Here is a 26424-nt window from a genome sequence, read left to right on the forward strand (position 1 = left end):
TAAGATGTACAATTTTATGAAAAATTGTTACTTTTTCCAAAGCCTGTCTTCTTTGTTTGTTGCTTGTTTTGTCTCCAATTCAGTCTTGCAGTTTTCTTTTGCTTTTTTCTCAATGTACTTCACTCTAAAAACCATTGTAAATTTCAATATTTGTAGCTCATTTTTTTTCAGCAGCTGCTGCTCATTTTGGAATCGAGACTACACAAACATTGTATTCAGTAGGCTAGGCAGTAGCTATAATAGCTCATAGGAGCAATGATTTCAGCCAGAGACTATCATACCATGGTCTATCAGTTGATAATAATATAGTTGCACTTGAAACTTGTTTGTAAAAGGTTTTGAAAAAAAAACTGTTTAGTTAGCTGGTCAATCACTGAATTGGTTTACCGAGTGGCGCAGCGGTCTAAGGTACTGCATCTCCGCGTCACTATAGTAACTGGTTCGAATCCAGGCTGTATGACATCTGGCCGTGATTTAAAGTTCCATATAGCGGGGACCGGGTTTGGCCGAACTAGGGCGTCATATAAATTGACTTCACCTAGTTAATTTTTTATGATCAACTGCTGTTGGCCTGTTTCGTTACCTCAAGAAAGGAAGACGGGAAAACCCCTCTATTTCCTCCAGTGGAGTTGAAGCGTGTGACGTCATAGGGGGAGATATTTGCGTGGTGGCGGACTGTCGGTACTGACATTGCTCACAGAGAGAGAGAGACATTTCACATGGATAGCAGCACGAACATTACATTCAATCGCGAAACTGTTGGGCTATGAAATACTGGTAAGTAACTACATTTGACGGGCTAACTTTGTTTCTTATTTGGTAACGTGTTGACTGATTACGGTGTCAAAAGTTCAGGTTAGACTATAATGTTAAGGTTTTCCGAAACGGACTAAATTGCGGAACAAATCAAAGAAGGATAACTCGGGTTGATACTCATAGGCTACATTTAACATCTCGCCGACTAAAATTTCTGGGAATGAACACCAGGCAATTTAATTAATTTCCTTTAAATACTCGAGTGGTCGACAATATACATTTAGGCTATTGATACAGTAAACCAACGGGTCATTCCTAGGCCTACTGTACGTTGCCTTTTGGACCTCATAACTTTAGGTGGGGAAAAATGACGTTTCACTTTCAGAAAAACATATTGGTCATTTAAATCTCCTGTTAGGAAAACACATGACTACTCAATAAATAATGTTATCCATTGAACAGGAGTGTAGCCTATTAGTCGCTATTAGGTAGCCTAGTGGTTAGAGCGGTGGGCCACTAACCGAAAGGTTGGTTGCTCAAGTCCCCGAGCTGACAAGCTGTCGTTCTGCCCCTGAACAAGGCAGTTAACCCACTGTTCCTAGACCGTCATTGACTTGCCTAGTTAAATAGCACAAGATGAACAACACATATAACTTTTATTTTCTGCACTGTAGGTCTGCTGTAAAGTCACAGTAAAGTAACTTGAGTAAAGGAATATAATAGATAATAGACAATAGACAATATACACATTTTTGTCTCAGAGCTTTTCTTATTATTCTGTATGTAAATCCAAGACACCGCATATACGATAGGTTTCGTATGGTACTGTATGTATTCATTTTGTCGATGTCCATCACCCATTCTGTATGATATGCTACGAATTACAATTCGTATTATATGTTACGAATTTTCCAAACGTACAATATGTTACGAATTTTCCAGACGTTATCATTTTGAAAACGTATGACATGTTACGAATACTAGCTAACGTTAGGGTTCAGTTTAGGAGTTAGATGGTTTAAGGTCATGGGTAGGGTTAGCTAACATGTAGTTAAAGAGTTGCTATTTAACTACAATATCAAAGTTGTCCGTGATGAGATTCAAACGCGCAACCTTTGGGTTGCTAAATGTTTGCGTTATACGCCCGCTTATCCACCCCAACCCTTTTGTCTTAAGTAGCCATCTGTTTTACAGTATGTAACCATACCAAACATAAAATATCATAATATTTGAGTGTCCCTGATTTACATTTACTACGCTACATCTAGTCTATGAGACCATGCTGTTAGGTCGCATTCGATGATACCGACAGACAGGAGCACTTGTCATCAAGAGTTAAAAAAGGTACAGATGTAGAATCTTAATTTGAGCCAGTATGCTACAGCAGGAAAATAATCCTGCAGCAACAGTACATTTGAATTTTTATGTGGATTGTAATTAATGGGCATTTTTTGTTGGGGTTGATCCACTTTTCGTAAGGACAAATCAATTCGGAAATTTCAAAGTGGAAATTACAAACTTCAGAAACCTTTTTAAATCTCCAATACACTACAAGTGTAAAATGTCCTACATTGCAGGAAAGTTCTCCTGCAATAGGGTGGTCAAATTAAGACTAGTAGCCTAGTGTTGGATTAGTAACCGAAAGGTTGCAAGTTCAAATCCCCGAGCTGACAAGGTACAATCTGTCGTTCTGCCCCTGAACAGGCAGTTAACCCACTGTTCCTAGGCCGTCATTGAAAATAAGAATTTGTTCTTAACTGACTTGCCTAGTTAAATAAAGGTAAAATAAAAATTATCCTGATCATTTTTTTATTTAACAGGGCAAGTCAGTTAAGAACAAATTCAAAAAACCTTTTGGTTACTAGTCCAACGCTCTAACCACTAGACAACCTGCTGGTTACTAGTCCAACGCTCAAACCACTAGACAACCTGCTGGTTACTAGTCCAACGCTCTAACCACTAGACAACCTGCTGGTTACAAGTCCAATGCTCTAACCACTAGGCTACCTGCTGGTTACTAGTCCAAGGGTTCCCCAATAGGTGGCGCATGGCTGATTTTATGTTTTGTTGTTGGACATAAACAACTGTAAAATCACTAGGATATTAGCTCAAAGAGGAAATCCCACACATATATATAGAAATGCATATGTGATCATATCCCAATATAATCAAGTTTTAAATTGATTATGTTTTTGTCAAATACTGTATCTGTTTGGGATTCTTGCGGTCATTTTGCAGTGTACAATATACTTGTATCTATGTCACAGCCCCCGACCATCTGCTTAAGAAAGAATCGTCCCACGGCTGAATATATATGTTTGTTTTATTCCATGTGTAACTCTGTGTTGTTTGTGTCGCACTGCTTTGCTTTATCTTGGCCAGGTCGCAGTTGTAAATGAGAACTTGTTCTCAACTAGCCTACCTGGTTAAATAAAGTAGAAATAATAAATAAATAAATAATTAATGTAATTGGCGACCCCTGGCCTAAGGGCTGTTAAACTAGTGGTCCTCTTTGTTAGTGTTTTTACTGATTTACGTTCTGTTTATGAATAATTAAGTGATTAAAATGCAATTCCGTGACTGTACTCAGCTGTACTCTACACTGTACTCTACACTGTACTCTACTGTACTCTACACTGTACTCTACACTGTACTCTACACTGCACTCTACACTGTACTCTACACTGAACTCTACTGTACTCTACTGTACTCTACTGTACTCTACACTGAACTCTACTGTACTCTATACTGAACTCTACACTGCACTCTACACTGTACTCTACACTGAACTCTACTGTACTCTACTGTACTCAACACTGTACTCTACTGTACTCTACTGTACTCTACACTGAACTCTACTGTACTCTATACTGAACTCTACACTGCACTCTACACTGTACTCTACACTGAACTCTACTGTACTCTATACTGAACTCTACACTGCACTCTACACTGTACTCTACACTGAACTCTACTGTACTCTACTGTACTCTACTGTACTCTACTGTACTCAACACTGTACTCTACTGTACTCTACTGTACTCTACACTGAACTCTACTGTACTCTACTGTACTCAACACTGAACTCTACTGTACTCTACTGTACTCTACACTGAACTCTACTGTACTCTACTGTACTCTATACTGAACTCTACTGTACTCTATACTGAACTCTACTGTACTCTATACTGAACTCTACTGTACTCTACTGTACTCAACACTGAACTCTACTGTACTCTACTGTACTCAACACTGTACTCTACTGTACTCTACTGTACTCTACACTGAACTCTACTGTACTCTATACTGAACTCTACACTGTACTCTACACTGAACTCTACTGTACTCTACTGTACTCTACACTGAACTCTACTGTACTCTACTGTACTCTACACTGTATTCTACTGTACTCTACTGTACTCTACACTGAACTCTACTGTACTCTACTGTACTCAACACTGTACTCTACTGTACTCTACTGTACTCTACACTGAACTCTACTGTACTCTATACTGAACTCTACACTGCACTCTACACTGTACTCTACACTGAACTCTACTGTACTCTATACTGAACTCTACACTGTACTCTACACTGAACTCTACTGTACTCTACACTGCACTCTACACTGTACTCTACACTGAACTCTACTGTACTCTACTGTACTCAACACTGTACTCTACTGTACTCTACACTGAACTCTACTGTACTCTACTGTACTCTACACTGAACTCTACACTGTACTCTACACTGTACTCTACTGTACTCTACACTGAACTCTACTGTACTCTACTGTACTCAACACTGTACTCTACTGTACTCTACTGTACTCAACACTGTACTCTACTGTACTCTACTGTACTCTACTGTACTCTACACTGAACTCGACTGTACTCTACTGTACTCTACTGTACTCTACACTGAACTCTACTGTACTCTACACTGAACTCTACTGTACTCTACTGTACTCTACTGTACTCTACTGTACTCTACACTGAACTCTACTGTACTCTACACTGAACTCGACTGTACTCTACATGGGAATCTACTTTACTATACTGTTCTGTACTCTACAGTACTGTTCTGTTCTGTACTGTACTGTTCTGTTCTGTTCTGCACTACTCTACTGTACTGTTCTCTACTGTACTCTACTGTACTGTACTGTACTCTACTCTAATCTACTTGACTGTACTGTATTCTACTGTTCTGTACTCTCCTGTACTGTTATGTACTCTACAGAGCTTTACTGTGCTGTACTTTGATGTCTAAACTTGTGAAACATAGATATATATGATTGGTACTGTCCGGACCAAGGAAATTTGGTCTTTTTGGGGGCAGAGCTCATTAAAATGAAAGCCAGTGTCTAGAATAATACCCAAATATGCAAAGGAGGATAATGCATATTTATACCTTTGTGTAATAGGTACATCACCATGAAGAGAATGACATTAATATCCATAGTTATGTATTTCTGTGTAGTACAGATCAGGGACGAATGATGAAATTACGTTCCTGCAATTCTGTTAGTGGGTGTAAATCCACCTCGCTCTAGTGGAATAAGCTAAATAGATTTTTTCAAAGTCTGTGTGTCATGTCATAGCTGATACCCCATGCTCTCTGCAGCCATTTTGGAATTGCCCTATTCTTACTCTCAATAGTAAGTTGGGACCCCGACTGAGTTCCAAAAAATATATATATTTTACTCATTCACGGGTTTTTCTTTATTTTTACTATTTTCTACATCAAAACTATGAAATAACACATATGGAATCATGTAGTAACCAAATAAGTGTTACACAAATCAAAATATAGTTTATATTTGAGATTCTTCAAAGTAGCCACTGTTTGCCTTGATGACAGCTTTGCACACTCAACGTCAGTACTAACATCCCATTTACATTTGAGGAATTTAGCAGACGCTCTCATCTAGAGCTACTTACAGTTGGGTGAGACGACCACATATCGCAGTCATAACAAATATATTTTCCCTCCAGTAAAGTAGTTATCAGAAAGTTCTGTTCTACTAAAGTAAGATGTGATCCATTGTCAGACGGCAAGACAATTATTGAAGTGTTGATAACTTAAATGACAAGCTGAATTGTAGTCTACTGGTGTATGTGCTGTAGAGCTGATGTGTGTTTATTTTCATTTTTTTTATTTTTTTTGTTAGTATTATGACCTCAAACTTTTAAATAGCCCTTTTTCACACACCCACAATAATGATGACATCTTTTTTTTTAAACAGGTGTCATATATGAGACCTGCCTGAAAGAGAGAGAGAGAGAAAGAGATGAAGATTGGTGCTATCTCAATGCTGAGCCCGGTCAAAGATGTCTTACCATGGAAAGAGTTCTCCCACATAGCCCGTCTGAGCCCCACAGAGCCCCACGACACAGTCGGATGGCTGTCCACTCTGCCTGCCCTTCACAGTCATCATCCACCCTGTCCCATCTGTGAGAGAATGCACCCTAGTGGTACCCACTGCTCTGCCCCGGAGGAGAGCGGCAAGACCTCCACAGAACCTGGAGAGGCTCAGCTGGACTTCTACCTTAAACTGGGCTACTCCCCAGCGCAGGTCTGGACCGTGTTGCAGAAGTTTGGCCTGAACACAGACACTAACAGGGTTCTGGGGGAGCTGGTGCGGACGGGAGCCAGTCTAGAAGGGATTGAGGAGGAGCAGGAGAAGGAGGGAGCCCCGTCTATCCTGGTGGGCCGAGGGGAGACCCTCAGTAACCTGCCCCTCACCCCTCCACCCAGCCGGGGCGATGTACCCAGTGAGGAGGGTGATGCCCTGAGACCCATAGTGATCGATGGGAGCAACGTGGCTATGAGGTGAGCACAGTTTCACTAGTTTTAAGTTTCCCCCTCCCCACTCACCACTCCCAGACATTGCTAGCAACATTGTTGGTTGAGAAATAGTTATCAATAAATATGTGTGTCCATTTTAATGGAAAACTATCACAGTAAGGTACTTAATTGTTACCCAGAAATGATTTAGTATTGATATAAAAGGCATACTGCCTTTAACGGGCTCTAGAGTGGCGCAGGGGTCTACGGTACTGAATCTCAGTGCTAGAGGTGTCACTACAGACCCTGGTTCGATTTCATGGCTGTATCGCAACCGCCCGTGATTGGGAGTCCCATGTGGCGCCGCACAATTGACCCAGCGTCGTTCGGGTTTGGCCGGGGTAGCCCGTCATTGTAAATAAGAATTAGTTCTTAACTGATTTGCCTAGTTAAATAAAAATGTAATAAAACAGATTATGTTCATGGGAAAAAGGTAGATACAGGTTAGACCAGCCTTCATCATATCTCTCTCCAGTAGTTGTAGTTAAGTGTTTCTAGGAGCTTGTGGTTTGGCAGAAAGCCTGTAAAGAAGGTGCTGTGCCAGAAGAATTCACGGTCTTCAAGAACAGATCATTTCCTTATTGCGCTAAACTCCTACCCATACTTCTCTAGATAAACCAGCCCTTACCCCTCATAATTACTTCTCTAGATAAACCAGCCATTACCCCTCATAATTACGTCTCTAGATAAACCAGCCCTTGCCCCTCATAATTACTTCTCTACATAAACCAGCCCTTGCCCCTCATAATTACTTCTCTACATAAACCAGCCCTTACCCCTCATAATTACTTCTCTACATAAACCAGCCCTTGCCCCTCATAATTACTTCTCTACATAAACCAGCCCTTACCCCTCATAATTACTTCTCTACATAAACCAGCCCTTACCCCTCATAATTACTTCTCTACATAAACCAGCCCTTGCCCCTCATAATTACGTCTCTACATAAACCAGCCCTTACCCCTCATAATTACTTCTCTACATAAACCAGCCCTTACCCCTCATAATTACTTCTCTACATAAACCAGCCCTTACCCCTCATAATTACTTCTCTACATAAACCAGCCCTTACCCCTCATAATTACTTCTCTAGATAAACCAGCCCTTACCCCTCATAATTACTTCTCTACATAAACCAGCCCTTACCCCTCATAATTACTTCTCTACATAAACCAGCCCTTACCCCCCATAATTACTTCTCTAGATTTACTCCTACCCTTACCCCTCATAATTACTTCTCTATATAAACTCCAGCCCTTACCCCTCATAATTAGGATCTAGCTAGAAGTCAGGAATGGTAACACTGTTTCAGCCCTGCTTTTATGTCTATTGTTTCAACACTCCACCAGCCACTCAGTCAGGTGTCACTGTTAGCCTGGGGGAGAGTTAACCTTTTCTCCCACACCCCCATCACTCCCCCTTCTGCTGCTCCTCTGTCTCCTTTGGCTTTCTGCCCACTTTGATACAACATTCGTACAGGCATGTCTCTCCCTCATTGCTCTGACATGCAAATTTGAGCATGCAAATCAGTGCACAGTGCAACAGGAACAGACCTGACTGCATTTTATGCCCTGCCTGCCCTACTGGACATACATCAGCTAATTAGCTCCAAGTGATTTTAATTTTGGAAATGTGTCCCGAAGTATTCCCACACATAATAGAGAGATATATGATCGTATTCAAATGTAAGCAAGGTTTGAATTTTTATGTTTTAGTCAAATATTATATCTGTTTGGGCTTCTTGCAGTCAATTCGCAGCCCACAAATGATTTGTAATTATGTTCCAGCCCCCTGACCATCCACTCAGTTGAATCTAGTTGATTATCGCTGGTCTAGATTCTAGTAATAGTCCTACTGTAGCTAGTTGGTAGGTGGTCTACTGTGAGAACAGGGACCGTTTGATTTGTGTATACACAGCTAAAACATTTGCATTGCAAATGCCTGTGATATTGTGTGTACATGTAGCTAAGTGCTTTCAAATGAAAAATAACTGTTGTAGTAATCGCGGGCCCTCCCTCTCCAAATGTGTCTATTGATATAGCTCTTGAGGTACAGGCTGCGTTCCAAATGGCACCTTCTCCCTATAAAGTGCACTTCTTTTGACTAGGGCCCATAGGGTGCCAATTGGGACGCAAGCCAATGAGTCAGCGTAGGAGGTTATTTTTCCTTACCCTTACCACACAGGTAAGTCATTATGAATGGGATTGGCTTGCTTGCTCAACAATATTTATTTATATTGCCTTTCTGTTGTAGCCTTGGAATCAAGGAAGTGTGTAAGGAATGGAGTGAGTGGCTTGCTTGCTAAACAATATTTATTTCTATTGCCGTTCTGTTGTAGCCACGGGAACAAGGAAATGTTTTCCTGCCTGGGAATCCAGCTGGCGGTAAACTTCTTCCTGGACAGAGGTCATACGGACATCACTGTGTTTGTTCCCTCTTGGAGGAAGGAGCAGCCTAGACCAGATGTCCTCATCACAGGTAAGATGTCGGGAATACACTGCCAGGCACGGGGCCCGATGTCTACTTCCTCGTCTGTATCTCCGCCCTCATTGTATTGAATACAGTTTCCTCCTCAAGCCATCCCACTGGGCACAGACATCATTTCAACCTTTAGTTTTGATTTGGTTGAGTTGTCAACTAACGTGAATTTATCGTGAAATCAACTAAAAAAATGTCACCTTGTCATTGGATTTGGGTAAAATAAAAAAAATATGACTTTTTTGCAAATTTGATCAGTTTTCCATGTCGATTTAACATCCTCACATAAATGATTTTGTTGAATTGACGTGGAAACAATGTTGATTCAACCTGTTTTTGCCCAGTGGGACAAAGTTGGGCGGACATTTGTTTTTAGACACAATGGAACATTGAGTTTCTATGTTATTTTAATTAAAGATGGCATTTTTTTTTTTTTTTTTACCTTTATAGGCAAGTTTCAGTTAAGAACAAATTCTTATTTTCAATGACAGCCTAGGAACAGTGGGTTAACTGCCTGTTCAGGGGCAGAACGACATATCAGCTTGGTCAGCTCGGGGATTTGAACTTGCAACCTTTCGGTTACTAGTCCAACGCTCTAACCACTAGGCTACCCTGCCACCCCAATATAGAGTATATTTAAGCAATAACACCTGAACGGGTGTGGTAAATGGCCAATATACCACAATTAGGGCTTTTCTTATGCACGACGCATCATGGAGTTCTATAGTGGCCACATACCACAATCCCCACAATCCCCTATTATAAACTGGTTAATTGGTTAACGTAATTAGAAGAGTAAAAATACATGTTTTGTCATACCCGTGGTATATGGTCTGATATCCCATGGCTTTCAGCCAATCAGCATTCAGGGCTCGAATCACCTAGTTTCTAATATATAATACGCTATGTGATATGTTGATTTCAGGAAATATGCATACAAGCACAATGTTTGAGTAGAGAGCGTGTCTCTTTGAACATGTGTGAGCAGGAAACCGTTTGGCATATGGACTTGTTTGGCTTTTTCCAGTTGCTGAACTTGAGATCAGATCAGTGATCAAAGTGATGCAACTCCACAACTCTGGGAAGTGACAGCAGTGGAGAGCAGGAGGGGAAAACCCAACACTGATATTTCTGTTTCACTACGTCTCTCTCTCATTCAGCTGATTAAACTAGGGACTTTTATCAGCGCATTTATCACTTCCTGCAGTAGCATGTAAAAACCGTCTTCTCATGGTGAGCATGGCTGACCTAGTTACTGTCAATTAGAGGCCTTCACTGGTCCAAAGAGTTATACCCATTCCTAAATGGGCCTGGGGTTATCCCCATCTGGACCCGATATGCATAAATATGTTTTTTTGTAAATATAGAGACCAATTCCAAACGGGCCCGATGATAACTACACCCGTTCTGTATAGACCTGATCGGATTCAGACCCGATTAGAGTGAGGGAAGCAGACGAGTCATTTTATAAGCTACTAAAAGCGCGAGGGAGAGGAGGTAGAGAGCCCCTGGCAGTGCTGTGTGTATGGGCTACTGTGAGTGTAAGAGGAGGTAGAGAGCCCCTGGCAGTGCTGTGTGTATAGGCTACTGTGGGTATAAGAGGAGGTAGGGAGCCCCTGGCAGTGTGTATGGGCTACTGTGAGTGTAAGAGGAGGTAGAGAGCCTCTGGCAGTGTGTATGGGCTACTGTGAGTGTAAGAGGAGGTAGAGAGCCTCTAGCAGTGCTGTGTGTATGGGCTACTGTGAGTATAAGAGGAGGTAGAGAGCCCCTGGCAGTGCTGTGTGTATGGGCTACTGTGAGTGTAAGAGGAGGTAGAGAGCCTCTGGCAGTGTGTATGGGCTACTGTGAGTGTAAGAGGAGGTAGAGAGCCCCTGGCAGTGTGTATGGGCTACTGTGAGTGTAAGAGGAGGTAGAGAGCCTCTGGCAGTGCTGTGTGTATGGGCTACTGTGAGTATAAGAGGAGGTAGGGAGCCCCTGGCAGTGTGTATGGGCTACTGTGGGTATAAGAGGAGGTAGGGAGCCCCTGGCAGTGTGTATAGGCTACTGTGGGTATAAGAGGAGGTAGGGAGCCCCTGGCAGTGTGTATGGGCTACTGTGAGTGTAAGAGGAGGTAGAGAGCCTCTGGCAGTGCTGTGTGTATAGGCTACTGTGGGTATAAGAGGAGGTAGGGAGCCCCTGGCAGTGTGTATAGGCTACTGTGGGTATAAGAGGAGGTAGAGAGCCTCTGGCAGTGCTGTGTGTATAGGCTACTGTGGGTATAAGAGGAGGTAGAGAGCCTCTGGCAGTGTGTATAGGCTACTGTGGGTATAAGAGGAGGTAGAGAGCCTCTGGCAGTGCTGTGTGTATGGGCTACTGTGGGTATAAGAGGAGGTAGGGAGCCCCTGGCAGTGTGTATAGGCTACTGTGGGTATAAGAGGAGGTAGAGAGCTTCTGGCAGTGCTGTGTGTATGGGCTACTGTGGGTATAAGAGGAGGTAGAGAGCCCCTGGCAGTGTGTATAGGACTGTGGGTATAAGAGGAGGTAGAGAGCCTCTGGCAGTGCTGTGTGTATGGGCTACTGTGGGTATAAGAGGAGGTAGGGAGCCCCTGGCAGTGTGTATGGGCTACTGTGGGTATAAGAGGAGGTAGGGAGCCCCTGGCAGTGTGTATGGGCTACTGTGGGTATAAGAGGAGGTAGGGAGCCCCTGGCAGTGTGTATGGGCTACTGTGAGTGTAAGAGGAGGTAGAGAGCCCCTGGCAGTGCTGTGTGTATGGGCTACTGTGAGTATAAGAGGAGGTAGGGAGCCTCTGGCAGTGCTGTGTGTATAGGCTACTGTGGGTATAAGAGGAGGTAGAGAGCCCCTGGCAGTGCTGTGTGTATGGGCTACTGTGAGAATAAGAGGAGGTAGAGAGCCCCTGGCAGTGCTGTGTGTATGGGCTACTGTGAGTGTAAGAGGAGGTAGAGAGCCTCTGGCAGTGCTGTGTGTATGGGCTACTGTGAGTGTAAGAGGAGGTAGAGAGCCTCTGGCAGTGCTGTGTGTATGGGCTACTGTGAGTGTAAGAGGAGGTAGAGAGCCTCTGGCAGTGCTGTGTGTATGGGCTACTGTGAGTGTCAGCAAGTGAAATGGGAACAGGGAGGAGGGAGGGAGAGACGAGAAGCAGCAACCAACCAAGTCGACTCGCATTATAGTAGGCTAATATCTACCATAGCTAGGTTCTGTATCATCCGATATGATTACGTAGTACCGGTCTTGACTGCATCAAACTGGGAGAAGCTAGTTGAGCTAGCTAGCAAGGCTAATTGAGGAAGCATTCGCTTTCTCATCCTACACAGTTGCAACTCCATTCTATTCCATTCCATTCAATATGAAGTAACAGCCTACCTGTTGGCTCTTGGTCGTTGTAGCCTGTCCTCCTTTAACTTTTAATTCCGGAATTTTAATTCCGTCTTCCATTGATTAGATATCTTCTAACTTTTGCCCCACATGGAGGCTCTATGACTGTAGCTTATTGCCGCTTTGATGACTTATGATTGGCCAACAACAAGCCACTCCTGTGAAAAGCAAAGAGCAGCAGCATGATTTATACCATTTCTCTCTCTATTGCTTTCGGATCTGTATGGGCCCTTCCGGATAAGTCAGTTAAAATTACACATACCAGAGACCCATGAAAATCATATCAGATACGACCCGTGACATTATTTAGAATCATCGATCCGGACTCACTCGCTTCCCGGGTCGGGTCTTGCGTATTTGGGTACAGGTGGATCCGTGAAGACCTTGAAGTACATGTGGCTCATGCCTTATCCATTGCCAAGAGCTGGTTAGAGCCTGTAGGCTCAACGTTAATATGATGGATAGAGTTTTTAATTTAGTTAACCTCATATTTAACACATTCTTCTTTATCTGAAGCTCCTTAATTAAACTTTATCCAACTTTATTCATGTGTGCCAAATATCATATCAACTTTATTCATGTGTGCCAAATATCATATCAACTTTATTCATGTGTGCCAAATATCATATCAACTTTGAGCCTACACGCTATACCCTGCTCGCTATCAGAGTATCTTAAAAAGTTTGGCAACAAAATATGACAATGTGAGAGGTAGAATGTGAGAGGTAGAATGTGAGAGGTAGAATGTGAGAGGTAGAATGTGAGAGGTAGAATGTGAGAGGTAGAATGTGAGAGGTAGAATGTGAGCGGTAGAATGTGAGCGGTAGAATGTGAGCGGTAGAATGTGAGCGGTAGAATGTGAGCGGTAGAATGTGAGAGGTAGAATGTGAGAGGTAGAATGTGAGAGGTAGAATGTGAGAGGTAGAATGTGAGCGATAAAGTAAAGTGTGCTAAACAAGTTGTGAAATCTGTTTCCTGGAAACAATCTGTTTACATACAGACCAGGATTAGGGGTGGTTAATGCATGATTCATCTCTTAAATAATACTTAACCATTCAATGAGTTAATCATCAATGATCTAATTTAAGTATTTTTCTCTGTTTCTAAAGATCAACACATTTTGCGTGAGCTGGAGAGGAAGAAGATCGTGGTGTTCACCCCTTCGCGGCGTGTAGCGGGCAAACGTGTGGTCTGCTATGACGATCGCTTCATCGTCAAGCTGGCGCATGAGACCGCCGGCATCATCGTGTCCAACGACACCTACCGTGACCTTCAGGGCGAGAGACAGGACTGGAAGCGCTTCATTGAGGAGAGGCTACTCATGTACTCCTTCGTCAATGACAAGTAAGTCTTGTGGTAGCTTACTATTAACCTTGAAATACACACAGTGGACAAATAAATTAATGTTTTACCTAATAGGTGGTTGCAGTAGACAAATAACATGTTTTAACTAATAGTTGGTTACAGTAGACAAATAACTCATGTTTTAAATAATAGCTAATATACAGGTATATGGTTACAGTTCTACAAATCTCATGAATAAGCCATTTTTTTTAATTTTACCTTTATTTAACGAGGCAAGTCAGTTAAGAATAAATTCTTATTTACAATGACAGCCTATGACAGTGGGTTAACTGTCTGTTCAGGGACAGAACGACAGATTTGTACCTTGTCAGCTCGGGGGTTTGAACTTGCAACCTTCCAGTTACTAGTCCAATGCTCTAACCACTAGGCTACCCTGCCGCCCATTGCTTGGTTGTATAATTTGTAAATATTTTATACTTATAAATCTGTATAACTGCACAATTGAGGTATGCAAATGATGCATTGTTGTTCAGTGTACATTAGCCACAGTGTAGTGGGAATCTAAACTCTACTCCCCCCATTATCTCAGGTTCATGCCCCCTGATGACCCTCTGGGTCGTCATGGTCCCACCCTGGAGAACTTTCTACGGAAGGTTCCTCGTTTGCCACGGAAACAGCCGTGCCCTTATGGTGAGATCATATCTCTACTAGGGTCATCCTGTGGTTGACCTTACATATGGGGGGGGGGAGGTTTGTCAAATAATTATTGACAAACTGACACCAATACTGTAATGGATGTAATAAATGTACTGTACTGTATGTGCTGAAACTCAATGGTACTAATGAACTATTGTTTACATTTCATGAATCTAGGCAGGAAATGCACTTATGGGATGAAGTGTAAATTCTACCACCCGGAACGAGCCAACCAATCCCGTTGCTCTCTGGCTGACGAGCTGCGGAAGAAGGCCAAGCTATCTTTATCAGAACAAAAACACCCCACTGCAGGTGCTGGACCTGCCTATGGCCTTTCTCTGGAGGAGGGGACGGCTCAGAAACTGCCTCTAGAACAGAGGAATGGCTCCCTGAAGAAAGGCCACATCAGTGAGAATGTGCTTCTGATCAAGGGAAGCCATCTGTCCAGCCAGAGGTCCCCAACTAAGAAGGACAAGACCAACCGACACTTGACCAATCTGGACTTGGCCATGCCCAGTGGCTCTCAATCCCCGACAGACCTGGACTCGGCCCTGCCCAGTGGCTCTCAGGAGCGACTAGATTCTGGTCTTGGCTCCTTCGAGAGCCAGGTGTCTGACCCCTCCAGGGACCACTGTGACCGTTATGGGAATGCTGGGTTTAGGAACTGCCTGTCCCCCCCTAGTATGAGACAACAAATCTATTCCCTGCCTAGCAACCTGCCTTCTAGCTGCAGCTCTCATCCTCCTCAGCCTTTACTGGGCCCCAGCACAGGATACCAACAACATCGCAGCAGGGGCCCAGCCAGCACCCACAACAACACCCACAGCCCACATCACAGCATGGGCCCAGCCAGCACCTACCACCCAGGCAAGATAACCTACAGCCCCACCTATTACCTCAGCTATGGGGCACCGATATATCCAGTTGGGGAGCATCAGTACAGGTATCCCAATGACTTCCAACAGGAGAACAGGGCCCAACCTCCACAGCAGACCTACTGGTCCGATCCGTTCGGGACTTATCCTCAGACTCTCCATAGCACTGCTCAAATGGAGAAGCAGAGACACTGGCTCCTCCCTCAGACACAGCCCCACCCCCACGGGGAGAGCAGGGAGAGAGAGGAGGTCAGGAAGAAGCTGCTGGCTATCTTTAACGGCCGTCTGGTGGACAAGGTCATGGACATGTTTCCCCAGCTCATGGACCCACAGAGATTGGCTGCTGAGATCCTCATCCTGCAGTCTCCGGGCCTGTGATTGGCTCGTTGCTCTGGTATGGTGGGGACTGGAATTTTAGTTTCTTTCAATTGAAAGTATCTCTTGTAAAAAAAAAAACTGCAAGCTACTGTAAAGATCTTCCTACTGTATGTGCATTGATCTTCCTACTGTATGTGCTCTGCTCAATGTGTTCTTGCCACGTGTTTCAGGAACTATGTTGCTTATAGCGCTTCTGATAGCGTGGAACCTGAGGCAATGGATTGTTGATGCAAATTGCATCTTTTGGGGAGAAAAAAATATTATTTCTAGACTCTTGAATGTATTTGATGGGAAAATGTCATGTATTTGAGAAACAATATTCTTACAGTGTTTTAATTTTTTTATTTCACCTTTATTTAACCAGGTAGGCCAGTTGAGAAACACCTTTATTTAACCAGGTAGGCCAGTTGAGAAACACCTTTATTTAACCAGGTAGGCCAGTTGAGAATACCTTTATTTAACCAGGTAGGCCAGTTGAGAAACACCTTTATTTAACCAGGTAGGCCAGTTGAGAAACACCTTTATTTAACCAGGTAGGCCAGTTGAGAATACCTTTATTTAACCAGGTAGGCCAGTTGAGAATACCTTTATTTAACCAGGTAGGCCAGTTGAGAAACACCTTTATTTAACCAGGTAGGCCAGTTGAGAATACCTTTATTTAACCAGGTAGGCCAGTTGAGAAACACCTTTATTTAACCAGGTAGGCCAGTTGAGAAACACCTTTATTTAACCAGGTAGGCCAGTTGAGAAACACCTTTATTTAACCAGGTAGGCCAGTTGAGAATACCTTTATTTAACCAGGTAGGCCAATTGAGAATACCTTTATTTAACCAGGTAGGCCAATTGAGAACAAGTTCTCATTTACAACTGCAACCTGGCCAAGATAAAGCAAAGCAGTTCGACAAAAACAACAACACAGAGTTACACATAAACAAACGAACAGTCAAATAACACCATAGGAAGAAAAAAAATCGATGTATGCATTTACATATGTATTGATGTGTTCTGAGGTCTATGTATCAAGATGAGTTATGGCATAAAGAGTTTTATTGGCACTGTGTGCCATTATGGTAGGTCACAGCTAACTATCTAGCTAGTACGCTAGTGAAGTAGATGCCCTATGGGTCTTGTTTTTTTGAATAACATTAAAGCTGGAATTCATACTTGGCTATACAGCCACGTCCGTTTGAGACCTTACAACAACAAAGATTTTACTTCAAACAACCAACACAGTCCCCCCCCCCCCCCCCCCCCCCCCCAGACATAGAATCGGCAGAATATGAGTTGTGTTTTCCAGACGTCCCTCTCCTCCTTTCTTCAACAAAACAACAACAATAACAGTGGTGCTGTTTCACCTTATGCAGATTTCAGTTGTAATGTTCTGAGGAGAACAACATATGCATTTCTTTTTAATGATAAAAAATGCATTTTAAGTAGTACAAAAAACATACACGACTATATCTAAAGTCTAAAAATAAAATGCTAATATTTACAGTCAGAAGTAGAAGAGTAGAAAGACGTTGTGATTTGCCACTGTCTAATAAATAAACATTTTTAAAAAATCGACTTGTGTGCAGCAATGAGAGAACAGTGTATAATTCCAGATCGTTGATTTGTGACAGGTTTTAGTTCCCTGCTGTGAGCTTTTGTTTCTTCGTTTCTTCAGTGTACATGGAATTGTGCTATGGGATACAGTCAATTAATAATTTCAGTGTTTTATGCAAACATTTTAAATAAAAACCTAAATATATTTAAAGGTTTGTGAATCGATGCTGTTTTTGACATATGGATTCTCACAATATACAGAATATAGGAAATCGCCTTGTTTTTTTAACTATAGTAATGCCGGGATTCAACCCGAGGTGCGTTCTAGAGCGATTGACATTTTAAGGTATTTTGCAGCGCTTACTCTGATTGCGATCTTAACAAACACTACGATGCTTCGTGGGTGACTGTTGTTGATGTGTGCAGAGGGTCCCTGGTTCGCGCCCGGGTATGGGCGAGGGAACGGTATAAAGTTATACTGTTACATTGACAACGCTCTACAACACCACTTGGATGGAATCCTGCCTAAATATTTTTTGATAGGACCACAACATGTTGTGATTTTTATAGCTTAAAGGCTTCTACGCACCTATCCAACCACAGACAACCCAACTTAGAAAGGTATGAACAAAACCTTAAAAGGGGCAATCTGCAATTTCTACATGTATTTTTGATACATTTATCATATGCACCCATTGATTCTTGAAGAATATAACTTAGAAATGCTTCATGAGCTTAGTTCAACTGTCTTACTCCATCCGAACCCCCAAAATATAAGCTTGTTTAACTCCAATGTTTTTAAACAAAGTAAACATAAACAAACACTATATAGCCTCAAAACATGGTTAAAACTATACTTTGTATATCATGGATGGTCAGTCTTACATCCATAGCTCAGTCTATGAATTTGAGAGTGGTTACATTTCTCCAGCCCCATCCTTCAGCTTTTTACCAAAACGGGTGGCGAAAAAACGCTTTGTTATTGTTTCACCTGCTGATTGCCCCTTTAAGAGGCACACGCCGCATCCGCACATACAGTTCATCGTTATATAAAGTGTTGTTATTGTACTGTTGCAAAAGCTGAACCTGTGTCTCGTCTGCGCAAGTGAATTCCTCTGTCACTCAATTTTAACACGATCACATGTCTGAAAGAAGCTAGCTCAGACACGATACTCATAAACATTCCATTCTGGAGAAATATATGTTTGTATTTTTACTGATCGTAAAACGTGGTGTACTTGCTCTAGGCTACTGGAGGAAGCACATTACGTACTGTATCTATTGTAAAACTAGGTGTGGTACTCCGAGTACATTACATTGTGTTCTCTTTACAGGTTTCTCCCTTTGACAAGTGACAAGGCATACTAGAGTCACAGGGGATCACTTAACCTTCAGTTAGCCTCACCGTAAAGATTGTCTATAGCTGACGGAGTATACTGTATGTCAGTGAACTTTCAGGGCAGGGAGTTGAAAGCACTGACCTGTGAACTCGCCTAAACAGACAGAGAGAGAGAGAAAGAGAGAGGTCTGTGTGAGAGTAAAGTGGTTGTTCTGGAGAAGCAGAAAGGTGAAAGGTGAAAGCATGTCTTCTTTGTCAAGACAATTTAACGCCTGCTCTGAATGGCATTCACAGATTTATTTGTAAAACATGGTCTGAATTACTCATTGACATCTGGTTTTTGAATACAGAAATAGTTCATAGTGTCAAATATTTTAATGTTTTGCAAGTTGTGGCATGATGTCATAAACAGACTGGTACCCAGGCTACCAAGTTGTGGCATGATGTCACAAACAGACTGGTACCCAGGCTACCAAGGAGTGGCACAAATAGATACCCCACATGAGTATATCAACACCGAAGAAGATGATGGGTGTGTCAGCCTAGCCATCCTCTCCTAGGCACCATCTGTGAATTCAAATAAAATGCGTATTATTACAAACATGGCAGCAGAACCCACAATTGTCACATCTGCTCCGGTGTCTTCTTGACCTGCAGTTACTCCTCCAGTACATGCTCTCTCTCTCCCTCTCCCTCTCTGTGCGATTGTGTGGTTGGAGACAGGTGTGCTGGAGTCAGAGCAGATCCCTACCAGCTGCAACTCGTTCCATAATCAAGACCTCTACAAATACACCGTCCTGCCACTTCCACTCTGCCAGATCGTAATCTCTGCTCAGTCAGTTCATGATTATAGCCATTTATGATTATTCAAGATCCTGTTACTCTGCCTGACACCGGTTATCCTCTCATTGCAGTTACCGCTCTGTCTCTGGCTCCTGTCTCCCGATCCACATCTCACCACCCAACTACCTTGCTCTGGATTTTTTTATTAAATTTTTTTTAAACATTTTTTTTGTGTGAATTTTACCCCCTTTTCTCCCAATTTCGGGGTATCAAATTGTTAGTAGATACTCTCTTGTCTCATCGCTACAACTCCTGTACGGGCTTGGGAGAGACGAAGGTCGAAAGCCATGCATTCTCCCGAAACACAACCCAACCAAGCCAGCCGCACCAATGTGTCGGAGGAAACACCGTGCACCTGGCGACCTGGTTAGCATGCACTGCGCCCGGCCAGCCACAGGAGTCGCTAGTACGCGATGAGACAAGGATATCCCTACCGGCCAAATCCTCCCTAACCTGGACGATGCTAGGCCAATTGTGCGTTGCCCCACGGACCTCCCGGTCGCGGCCGGCTGCGACAGAGCCGGGGCGCGAACCCAGAGTCTCTGGTGGCATAGCTAGCACTGCGATGCAGTGTCCTAGACCACTGCTCCTCCCTTGAGGCCCACCTTGCTCTTGATTTTCCTCACCACCACTACCTTGGATTCCCCTCAGGACCTGTTTACCCTGTTCTACTCAGCCAACTCCAACCTCAGTCTCCACATCTGGTTTTTCTGTAATTCATCCGAGCTTCCCTGGATCTGCACTCCATATATCCCTGTGTAACAATACATATTTTGGTTCACTCATCCCTGTTTCCTCATCTGAGTCTGCTCTTGAGTTCCCCTGTGTTTCTCCGCTTAAAAACAACACCTGCTACCCATTCTGTAAATGTCAGTCAACATATAAATCACCCAGCCGTCAGGAAGATATACAGTGCATTCGGAAAGTATTCAGACCCTTGGAATTGTTCCACATTTTGTTACATTACAGCCTTATTCTAAAATGTATTAAATGTTGTTTTCCCTCATCAACCTACACACAATACCCCATAATGACAAAGCAAAAAACACAAATTCCACAAAAAAATGAAATCACATTTACATAAGTTTTCAGACCCTTTGCTCAGTACTTTGTTGAAGCAACTTTAGCAGGGATTACAGCTTCAAGTCTTCTTGGGTGTGACACTACAAGCTTGGCACACCTGTATTTGGGGAGCCTCAAGCTCTGTCAGGTTGGATGGGGAGCGTTGCTGCAGAGATAGTTTCAGGTCTCTCCAGAGACGCTCGATCGCGTTCAAGTCCGGGCTCTGGCTGGGCCACTCAAGGACATTCAGAGACTTGTCCCGAAGCCACTCCTGCGTTGTCTTGGCTGTGTGCTTAGGGTCGTTGTCCTGTTGGAAGGTGAACCTTCGCCCCAGTCTGAGGTCCTGAGCGGCCTGGAGCAGGTTTTCATCAAGGATCTCAGTTCATCTTTTCCTTGATCCTGACTAGTCTCCCAGTCCCTGCCGCTGAAAAACATCCCCACAGTATGATGCTGCCACCACCATGCTTCACCATAGGGATGGTGCCAGGTTTCCTCCAGATGTGATGCTTGGCATTCAGGCCAAAAAGTTCAATCTTGGTTTCATCAGAACTGAAAATCTTGTTTCTCATGGTCTGAAAGTCCTTTAAGTTCCTTTTGGCAATCTCCATGTGGGCTGTCATGCGCCTTTTACTGAGGAGTGGCTTCCGTCTGGCCACTCTACCATAAATGCCTGATTGGTGGAGTGCTGCAGAGATGATTATTCTTCTGGAAGGTTCTCCCATCTCCACAGAGGAACTCTGTCAGGAGCTCTGTCAGAGTGACCATTGGGTTCTTGGTGCGCACCACCGCTAACTAGCTAGCCATTTCACATCGGTTACAATAGCTTTCACCTGGATTCACCTGGTCAGTATATATCATCGAAAGAGCATGTGTTCCTCATGTTTTGTACACTCAGTGTAGATTAGTCAGTGGTGGAAATAGTGCTCAACTGTCATACTTGAGTAAAAGTAAAAGGAAATACTATACATCATATTCCTGATATTAAGCAAACCAGACAACACAATTTTCTTTTTTTTTACATTTACACTCAGCCAGGGGCGCACTCCAACAATTAGACATCATTTACACTCAGCCAGGGGCGCACTCCAACAATTAGACATCATTTACACTCAGCCAGGGGCGCACTCCAACAATTAGACATCATTTACACTCAGCCAGGGGCGCACTCCAACAATTAGACATCATTTACACTCAGCCAGGGGGCACTCCAACAATTAGACATCATTTACACTCAGCCAGGGGCGCACTCCAACAATTAGACATCATTTACACTCAGCCAGGGGCGCACTCCAACAATTAGACATCATTTACACTCAGCCAGGGGCGCACTCCAACAATTAGACATAATTTACACTCAGCCAGGGGCGCACTCCAACAATTAGACATAATTTACACTCAGCCAGGGGCGCACTCCAACAATTAGACATAATTTACACTCAGCCAGGGGCGCACTCCAACAATTAGACATCATTTACACTCAGCCAGGGGCGCACTCCAACAATTAGACATCATTTACACTCAGCCAGGGGCGCACTCCAACAATTAGACATAATTTACACTCAGCCAGGGGCGCACTCCAACAATTAGACATCATTTACACTCAGCCAGGGGCGCACTCCAACAATTAGACATCATTTACACTCAGCCAGGGGCGCACTCCAACAATTAGACATCATTTACACTCAGCCAGGGGCGCACTCCAACAATTAGACATCATTTACACTCAGCCAGGGGCGCACTCCAACAATTAGACATCATTTACACTCAGCCAGGGGCGCACTCCAACAATTAGACATCATTTACACTCAGCCAGGGGCGCACTCCAACAATTAGACATCATTTACACTCAGCCAGGGGCGCACTCCAACAATTAGACATCATTTACACTCAGCCAGGGGCGCACTCCAACAATTAGACATCATTTACACTCAGCTAGGGGCGCACTCCAACAATTAGACATCATTTACACTCAGCCAGGGGCGCACTCCAACAATTAGACATAATTTACACTCAGCCAGGGGCGCACTCCAACAATTAGACATGATTTACACTCAGCCAGGGGCGCACTCCAACAATTAGACATCATTTACACTCAGCCAGGGGCGCACTCCAACAATTAGACATCATTTACACTCAGCCAGGGGCGCACTCCAACAATTAGACATAATTTACACTCAGCCAGGGGCGTACTCCAACAATTAGACATCATTTACAAACACAGTATATGTGTTTAGTGAGTCCGCCAGATCAGAGGCAGGAGGAGGGGATGATATTGATAGGAGAGTGAATTGGACCATATTGCTGTCCTGCCCGAGCATTCAACATGTAACTAGTACTTTTGGGTGTCAGGGAAAATGTATGGAGTAAAAAGCACATTATTTTCTTTAGGAATTCAGTGGAGTGATAATAAAAGTTGTCCAAAATGTAAATAGTCAAAGTAAAGTACAAATACCCCCAAAAACTACGGTAGTGTTTACTCAAATACTTTACACCACTTTTATTAGTCTGTGATAGTGTATCTCCCCAAAATGTTTAAAATGTTTTGGACAAACCTTTACAGATAAAACATGATTTGAAGATGGATAATAGGTTGTAAAGTTGTTTTGTTTTGTCACAGTTTTGGTTGTGGTATCGAAAAAAACCTTCATCTTTTGGGGGAGTTGCCAAGTCCTTCTACTGCAGATACATACAGTATGTTGTGACTCACTGTGCTGTGAGCTGTTCACATGTGCTATTTCATTAGATGTTTCACTGCTATTGTTACTGATGGAAAAATATAACGGCTGATGTGGGAATGAGGAAATGTACCCAAATGAGATAAACTGTGACTCACTTGAGGAAACAGTTTTCTCCCTCATTGCACTTGTCTTATATCAGGCCACATTCCTCCTACACAACGCTTGTTCATTCCTCCAGGAGGAATCTGTACTTTTCCTTCCACTAATACAGTAAAACATGCTTTACATATTGACCGGTCACTTGTCAACACACACACACCGTTTCTTATGACAAGGAAGCAGACAGGCTATTCCCTCGATCTAGTGTCTGATGTTTGACAGGTGGTTTCACTGTTCTCTCCAATACTTCAATAAACCACACTGTAATTACATATAAAACATCTGAGATGTGACTCCATAAAACATTGATTCACTGTGATCTGCTGTCAGATGTATCAAGCGTCTCAGAGTAGGAGTGCTGATCTAGGATGTGTTTAGCCTTTTAGATCATAATGAATAATATTACATGGGCTGGGGGGGACCTGATCCTAGATCTGATTCTAGACCCACTCGGAGACATTATATTACATGTATAGGCATCAATGTTCATGATTACCTTTGATCTTCTGAAAAACTATCATGTCATTTCAAATATGACCACTATGGTCAGTCAGAATCTATTCTCTCTTGCTTATTAATTCTGAAATCAACCAACTAACCACTCCCCTCCCTAAATCCACAGTATTCTACGTGATAATGGGGAAGAACCACAAATGTAATCTTCCAGAAATAGCTATATCTATGACATCACGATCCATGACAGTAGCTCGGCTTCCATCGAATTGGCTACAGATCTTCATGCTAATATTCATAAATAAAATATGCGCATTTTCCTAACAGACCTGTTGCAGATAAAAGTCTGTGGGTGATGACAATGCACTTTTTCACGTATCGAATAGAAATCTACAATTCAATGTTTCCATCGCATTTTCAACTCTAACTATTTTGTCACAAAAAACTGTTGAGTTAAATAGTAAATGTGCCGACTCTGGTCTTGGCATGTGTGATTTATTCAACAGCTCGCAGATACAGTGCGGGTATACTGTCAACATGATGAGATTATTATGGATAAGAGCGAGAATGTTTTAATTTGTCAAACGGCAGTCAATCGTCATGTCACCAGAATAATCCTCTAGATATTTATTGGAAAGGAGCATCAAGATCATTTTACACTTTCTCCACCCTGTGGATTTTATCAAAATGTATTTAATTTGTAGCCTAATAAACTGCGTGGTTTCCCGAGTCGTAATGGGAGGACCACACAACGTGTCATCATCATCACAGAACTCCCAAATATACTTCGATATGATGGTTATGACATCAGTATTTGCGCATCAATGCGTTTCCAACCACCATTTCTCGCATTTTACATACATTTTACCGAAACAAATAGATCGCACCAAATCGAACGAACAAATGATCGGTCGCCATTTATACAATTGTTCTGAAACGACCTTGTTTCAACACAGCTGTCGTGATTTTTTTTTAATACAGTATGACTTCACAAGCATAAAAACTGCGGATGGCAACGTGGTTAGCGAAACACATTTAAAAACGTCTCTTCTTCTTCTAGCCAAGTCAAATGAACCCTAGACTCTTGACCTTCAATGACTGTCGGTTACTGTGGGTTGCTTTAGGAGTGGGGCAGTCCAGATCCTTTCATAGTTGTTGAGTTTATTGGTCAGAAAATAGAGAGCGAAAAGTAGTGAGAGTGTATTATAACAGTGGGTCCGATTCTAATCCATGCTGGCAGCAGTACAAACAGTCCATTTTATCTTGAGGCAGTGGTTTAGATGGCTAGAGCACACATTATAGCCAATTTGTCAAATTCTACTTATGATAAATAGGTAGATCCATGCCTCACGGGTTGATTGGCACATTGATTGAAAATCTGTAGAGTGATTGCTCAATCACAAAATGTTCTTTCTGTTCAATGGTTCGAATCGCAATCGTGACTTGAGAAACATTTCTCTCTGGTGGTATTTCTGTCTTGGCAAAAACTACGGGCTGTCAATGAAAACATTTAACATGGACTTTTTACATTGTTATTACTAATTAGCAGTTCACATTTCTGGATACTTTCTTTCCATTTAGACCCTACAAAATGTGATTAGCACATGGAAATAGGTTACCCTCAGACTGACTGAATGCTAACTGTTATATCAGGCCCATGGAACATGTCTGATTATTACCAGCATGACTTTACTGCTAATTAACCAACATTTTGTATTACAGGATTATTTTCACGTTACATCTACTGTATGTTCTACACTAATAAATAATGCTTAGTTCCGTATGCTTGTATGTTACACAATCTTTGCTTTCAAATAAAGTTATTACATTCGGACACTGAAATTCTCAACTTCTACAATCTTCAGCAGAACTTCCTGCGTAAGATGTAACCAGTATGAATCATTGCAAACCACCACCAATGTCCTAGATCTCTATCGTTGTTTCTTGGAAAGGGACGTGCAAAATGCCCCGTTTTTGTGTTATTTATCACATTCAAACATACTGCAGGCCTATCTTACATAGCAGAAATGAGCCAGTTATACAGTGTTTTTGTTGTTGTAGAAATGTTACCTTTATTTAACTAGGCAAGTCGGTTAAAAAAAAATATTATTTACAATGACTGCCGACCCAGGCGATGCTGGGCCAATTGTGTGCCACACTATGGGACTCCCTATCACGGCCGGATGTGTCCTGGTGAGAACCTATAGTATCCCAAAAGGAAATGTATGGTGGAGATTACTGTGTTACCTTAAGTGTTTGCACCTTGAGAAAGGTTCATCAAATGGAAATGGATCTGCAGAGTTGCAATACAGCAACTTTAGAGCTCCAATGCGACTACATCACTCTGATGAAAGATAGGATTTCAATCATGCCAACATGAAGCCATTCGTGTCAAGGCATACCCAACCACAAGCTCTGTGAACTTGTGTTCTCGAGTTCTCACCCTAAATGAGATGCCGCTCAACTTCAGTCAGACACATTTATCACTGACAAGGTGTCTGACTCGATCTCACACACTGTATGCAAATATTCAGACAAAATGTACTCGTGCCAGCAAGGGGCGTAGGTAGTGACATACAGTATATAAAAACGTATGCTGACACCCCTTCAAATGAGTGGATTTGGCTATTTTAGCCA

General features: G+C 42.6%; 1 protein-coding gene across 1 annotated transcript; it reads left to right on the top strand.

The window, feature by feature from the left end:
• The first annotated feature begins 659 nt into the window (after positions 1 to 659).
• On the top strand, positions 660 to 16072 carry LOC139372759 (ribonuclease ZC3H12A-like). The gene is made up of 6 exons (XM_071112560.1): positions 660 to 777; positions 6002 to 6588; positions 8942 to 9081; positions 13564 to 13798; positions 14349 to 14449; positions 14633 to 16072. The coding sequence occupies exons 2-6, from the start codon at positions 6047 to 6049 to the stop codon at positions 15706 to 15708; spliced, it is 2094 nt and encodes a 697-aa protein (XP_070968661.1). The 5' UTR covers positions 660 to 777; positions 6002 to 6046; the 3' UTR covers positions 15709 to 16072.
• The last annotated feature ends 10352 nt before the right edge of the window (positions 16073 to 26424 follow it).

The sequence above is a fragment of the Oncorhynchus clarkii genome, chromosome 18 (genome assembly GCF_045791955.1).
Source record: "Oncorhynchus clarkii lewisi isolate Uvic-CL-2024 chromosome 18, UVic_Ocla_1.0, whole genome shotgun sequence".
Taxonomy (NCBI): Eukaryota; Metazoa; Chordata; class Actinopteri; order Salmoniformes; family Salmonidae; genus Oncorhynchus; species Oncorhynchus clarkii.

Coding starts and splice junctions, on each gene's coding strand:
- LOC139372759 (XM_071112560.1), top strand. CDS start 6,047: ATGAAGATTGGTGCTATCTCAATGCTGAGCCCGGTCAAAGATGTCTTA. Junction 9,082..13,563: donor ACCAGATGTCCTCATCACAG/GTAAGATGTCGG, acceptor CTGTTTCTAAAG/ATCAACACATTTTGCGTGAG. Junction 13,799..14,348: donor TACTCCTTCGTCAATGACAA/GTAAGTCTTGTG, acceptor CCATTATCTCAG/GTTCATGCCCCCTGATGACC.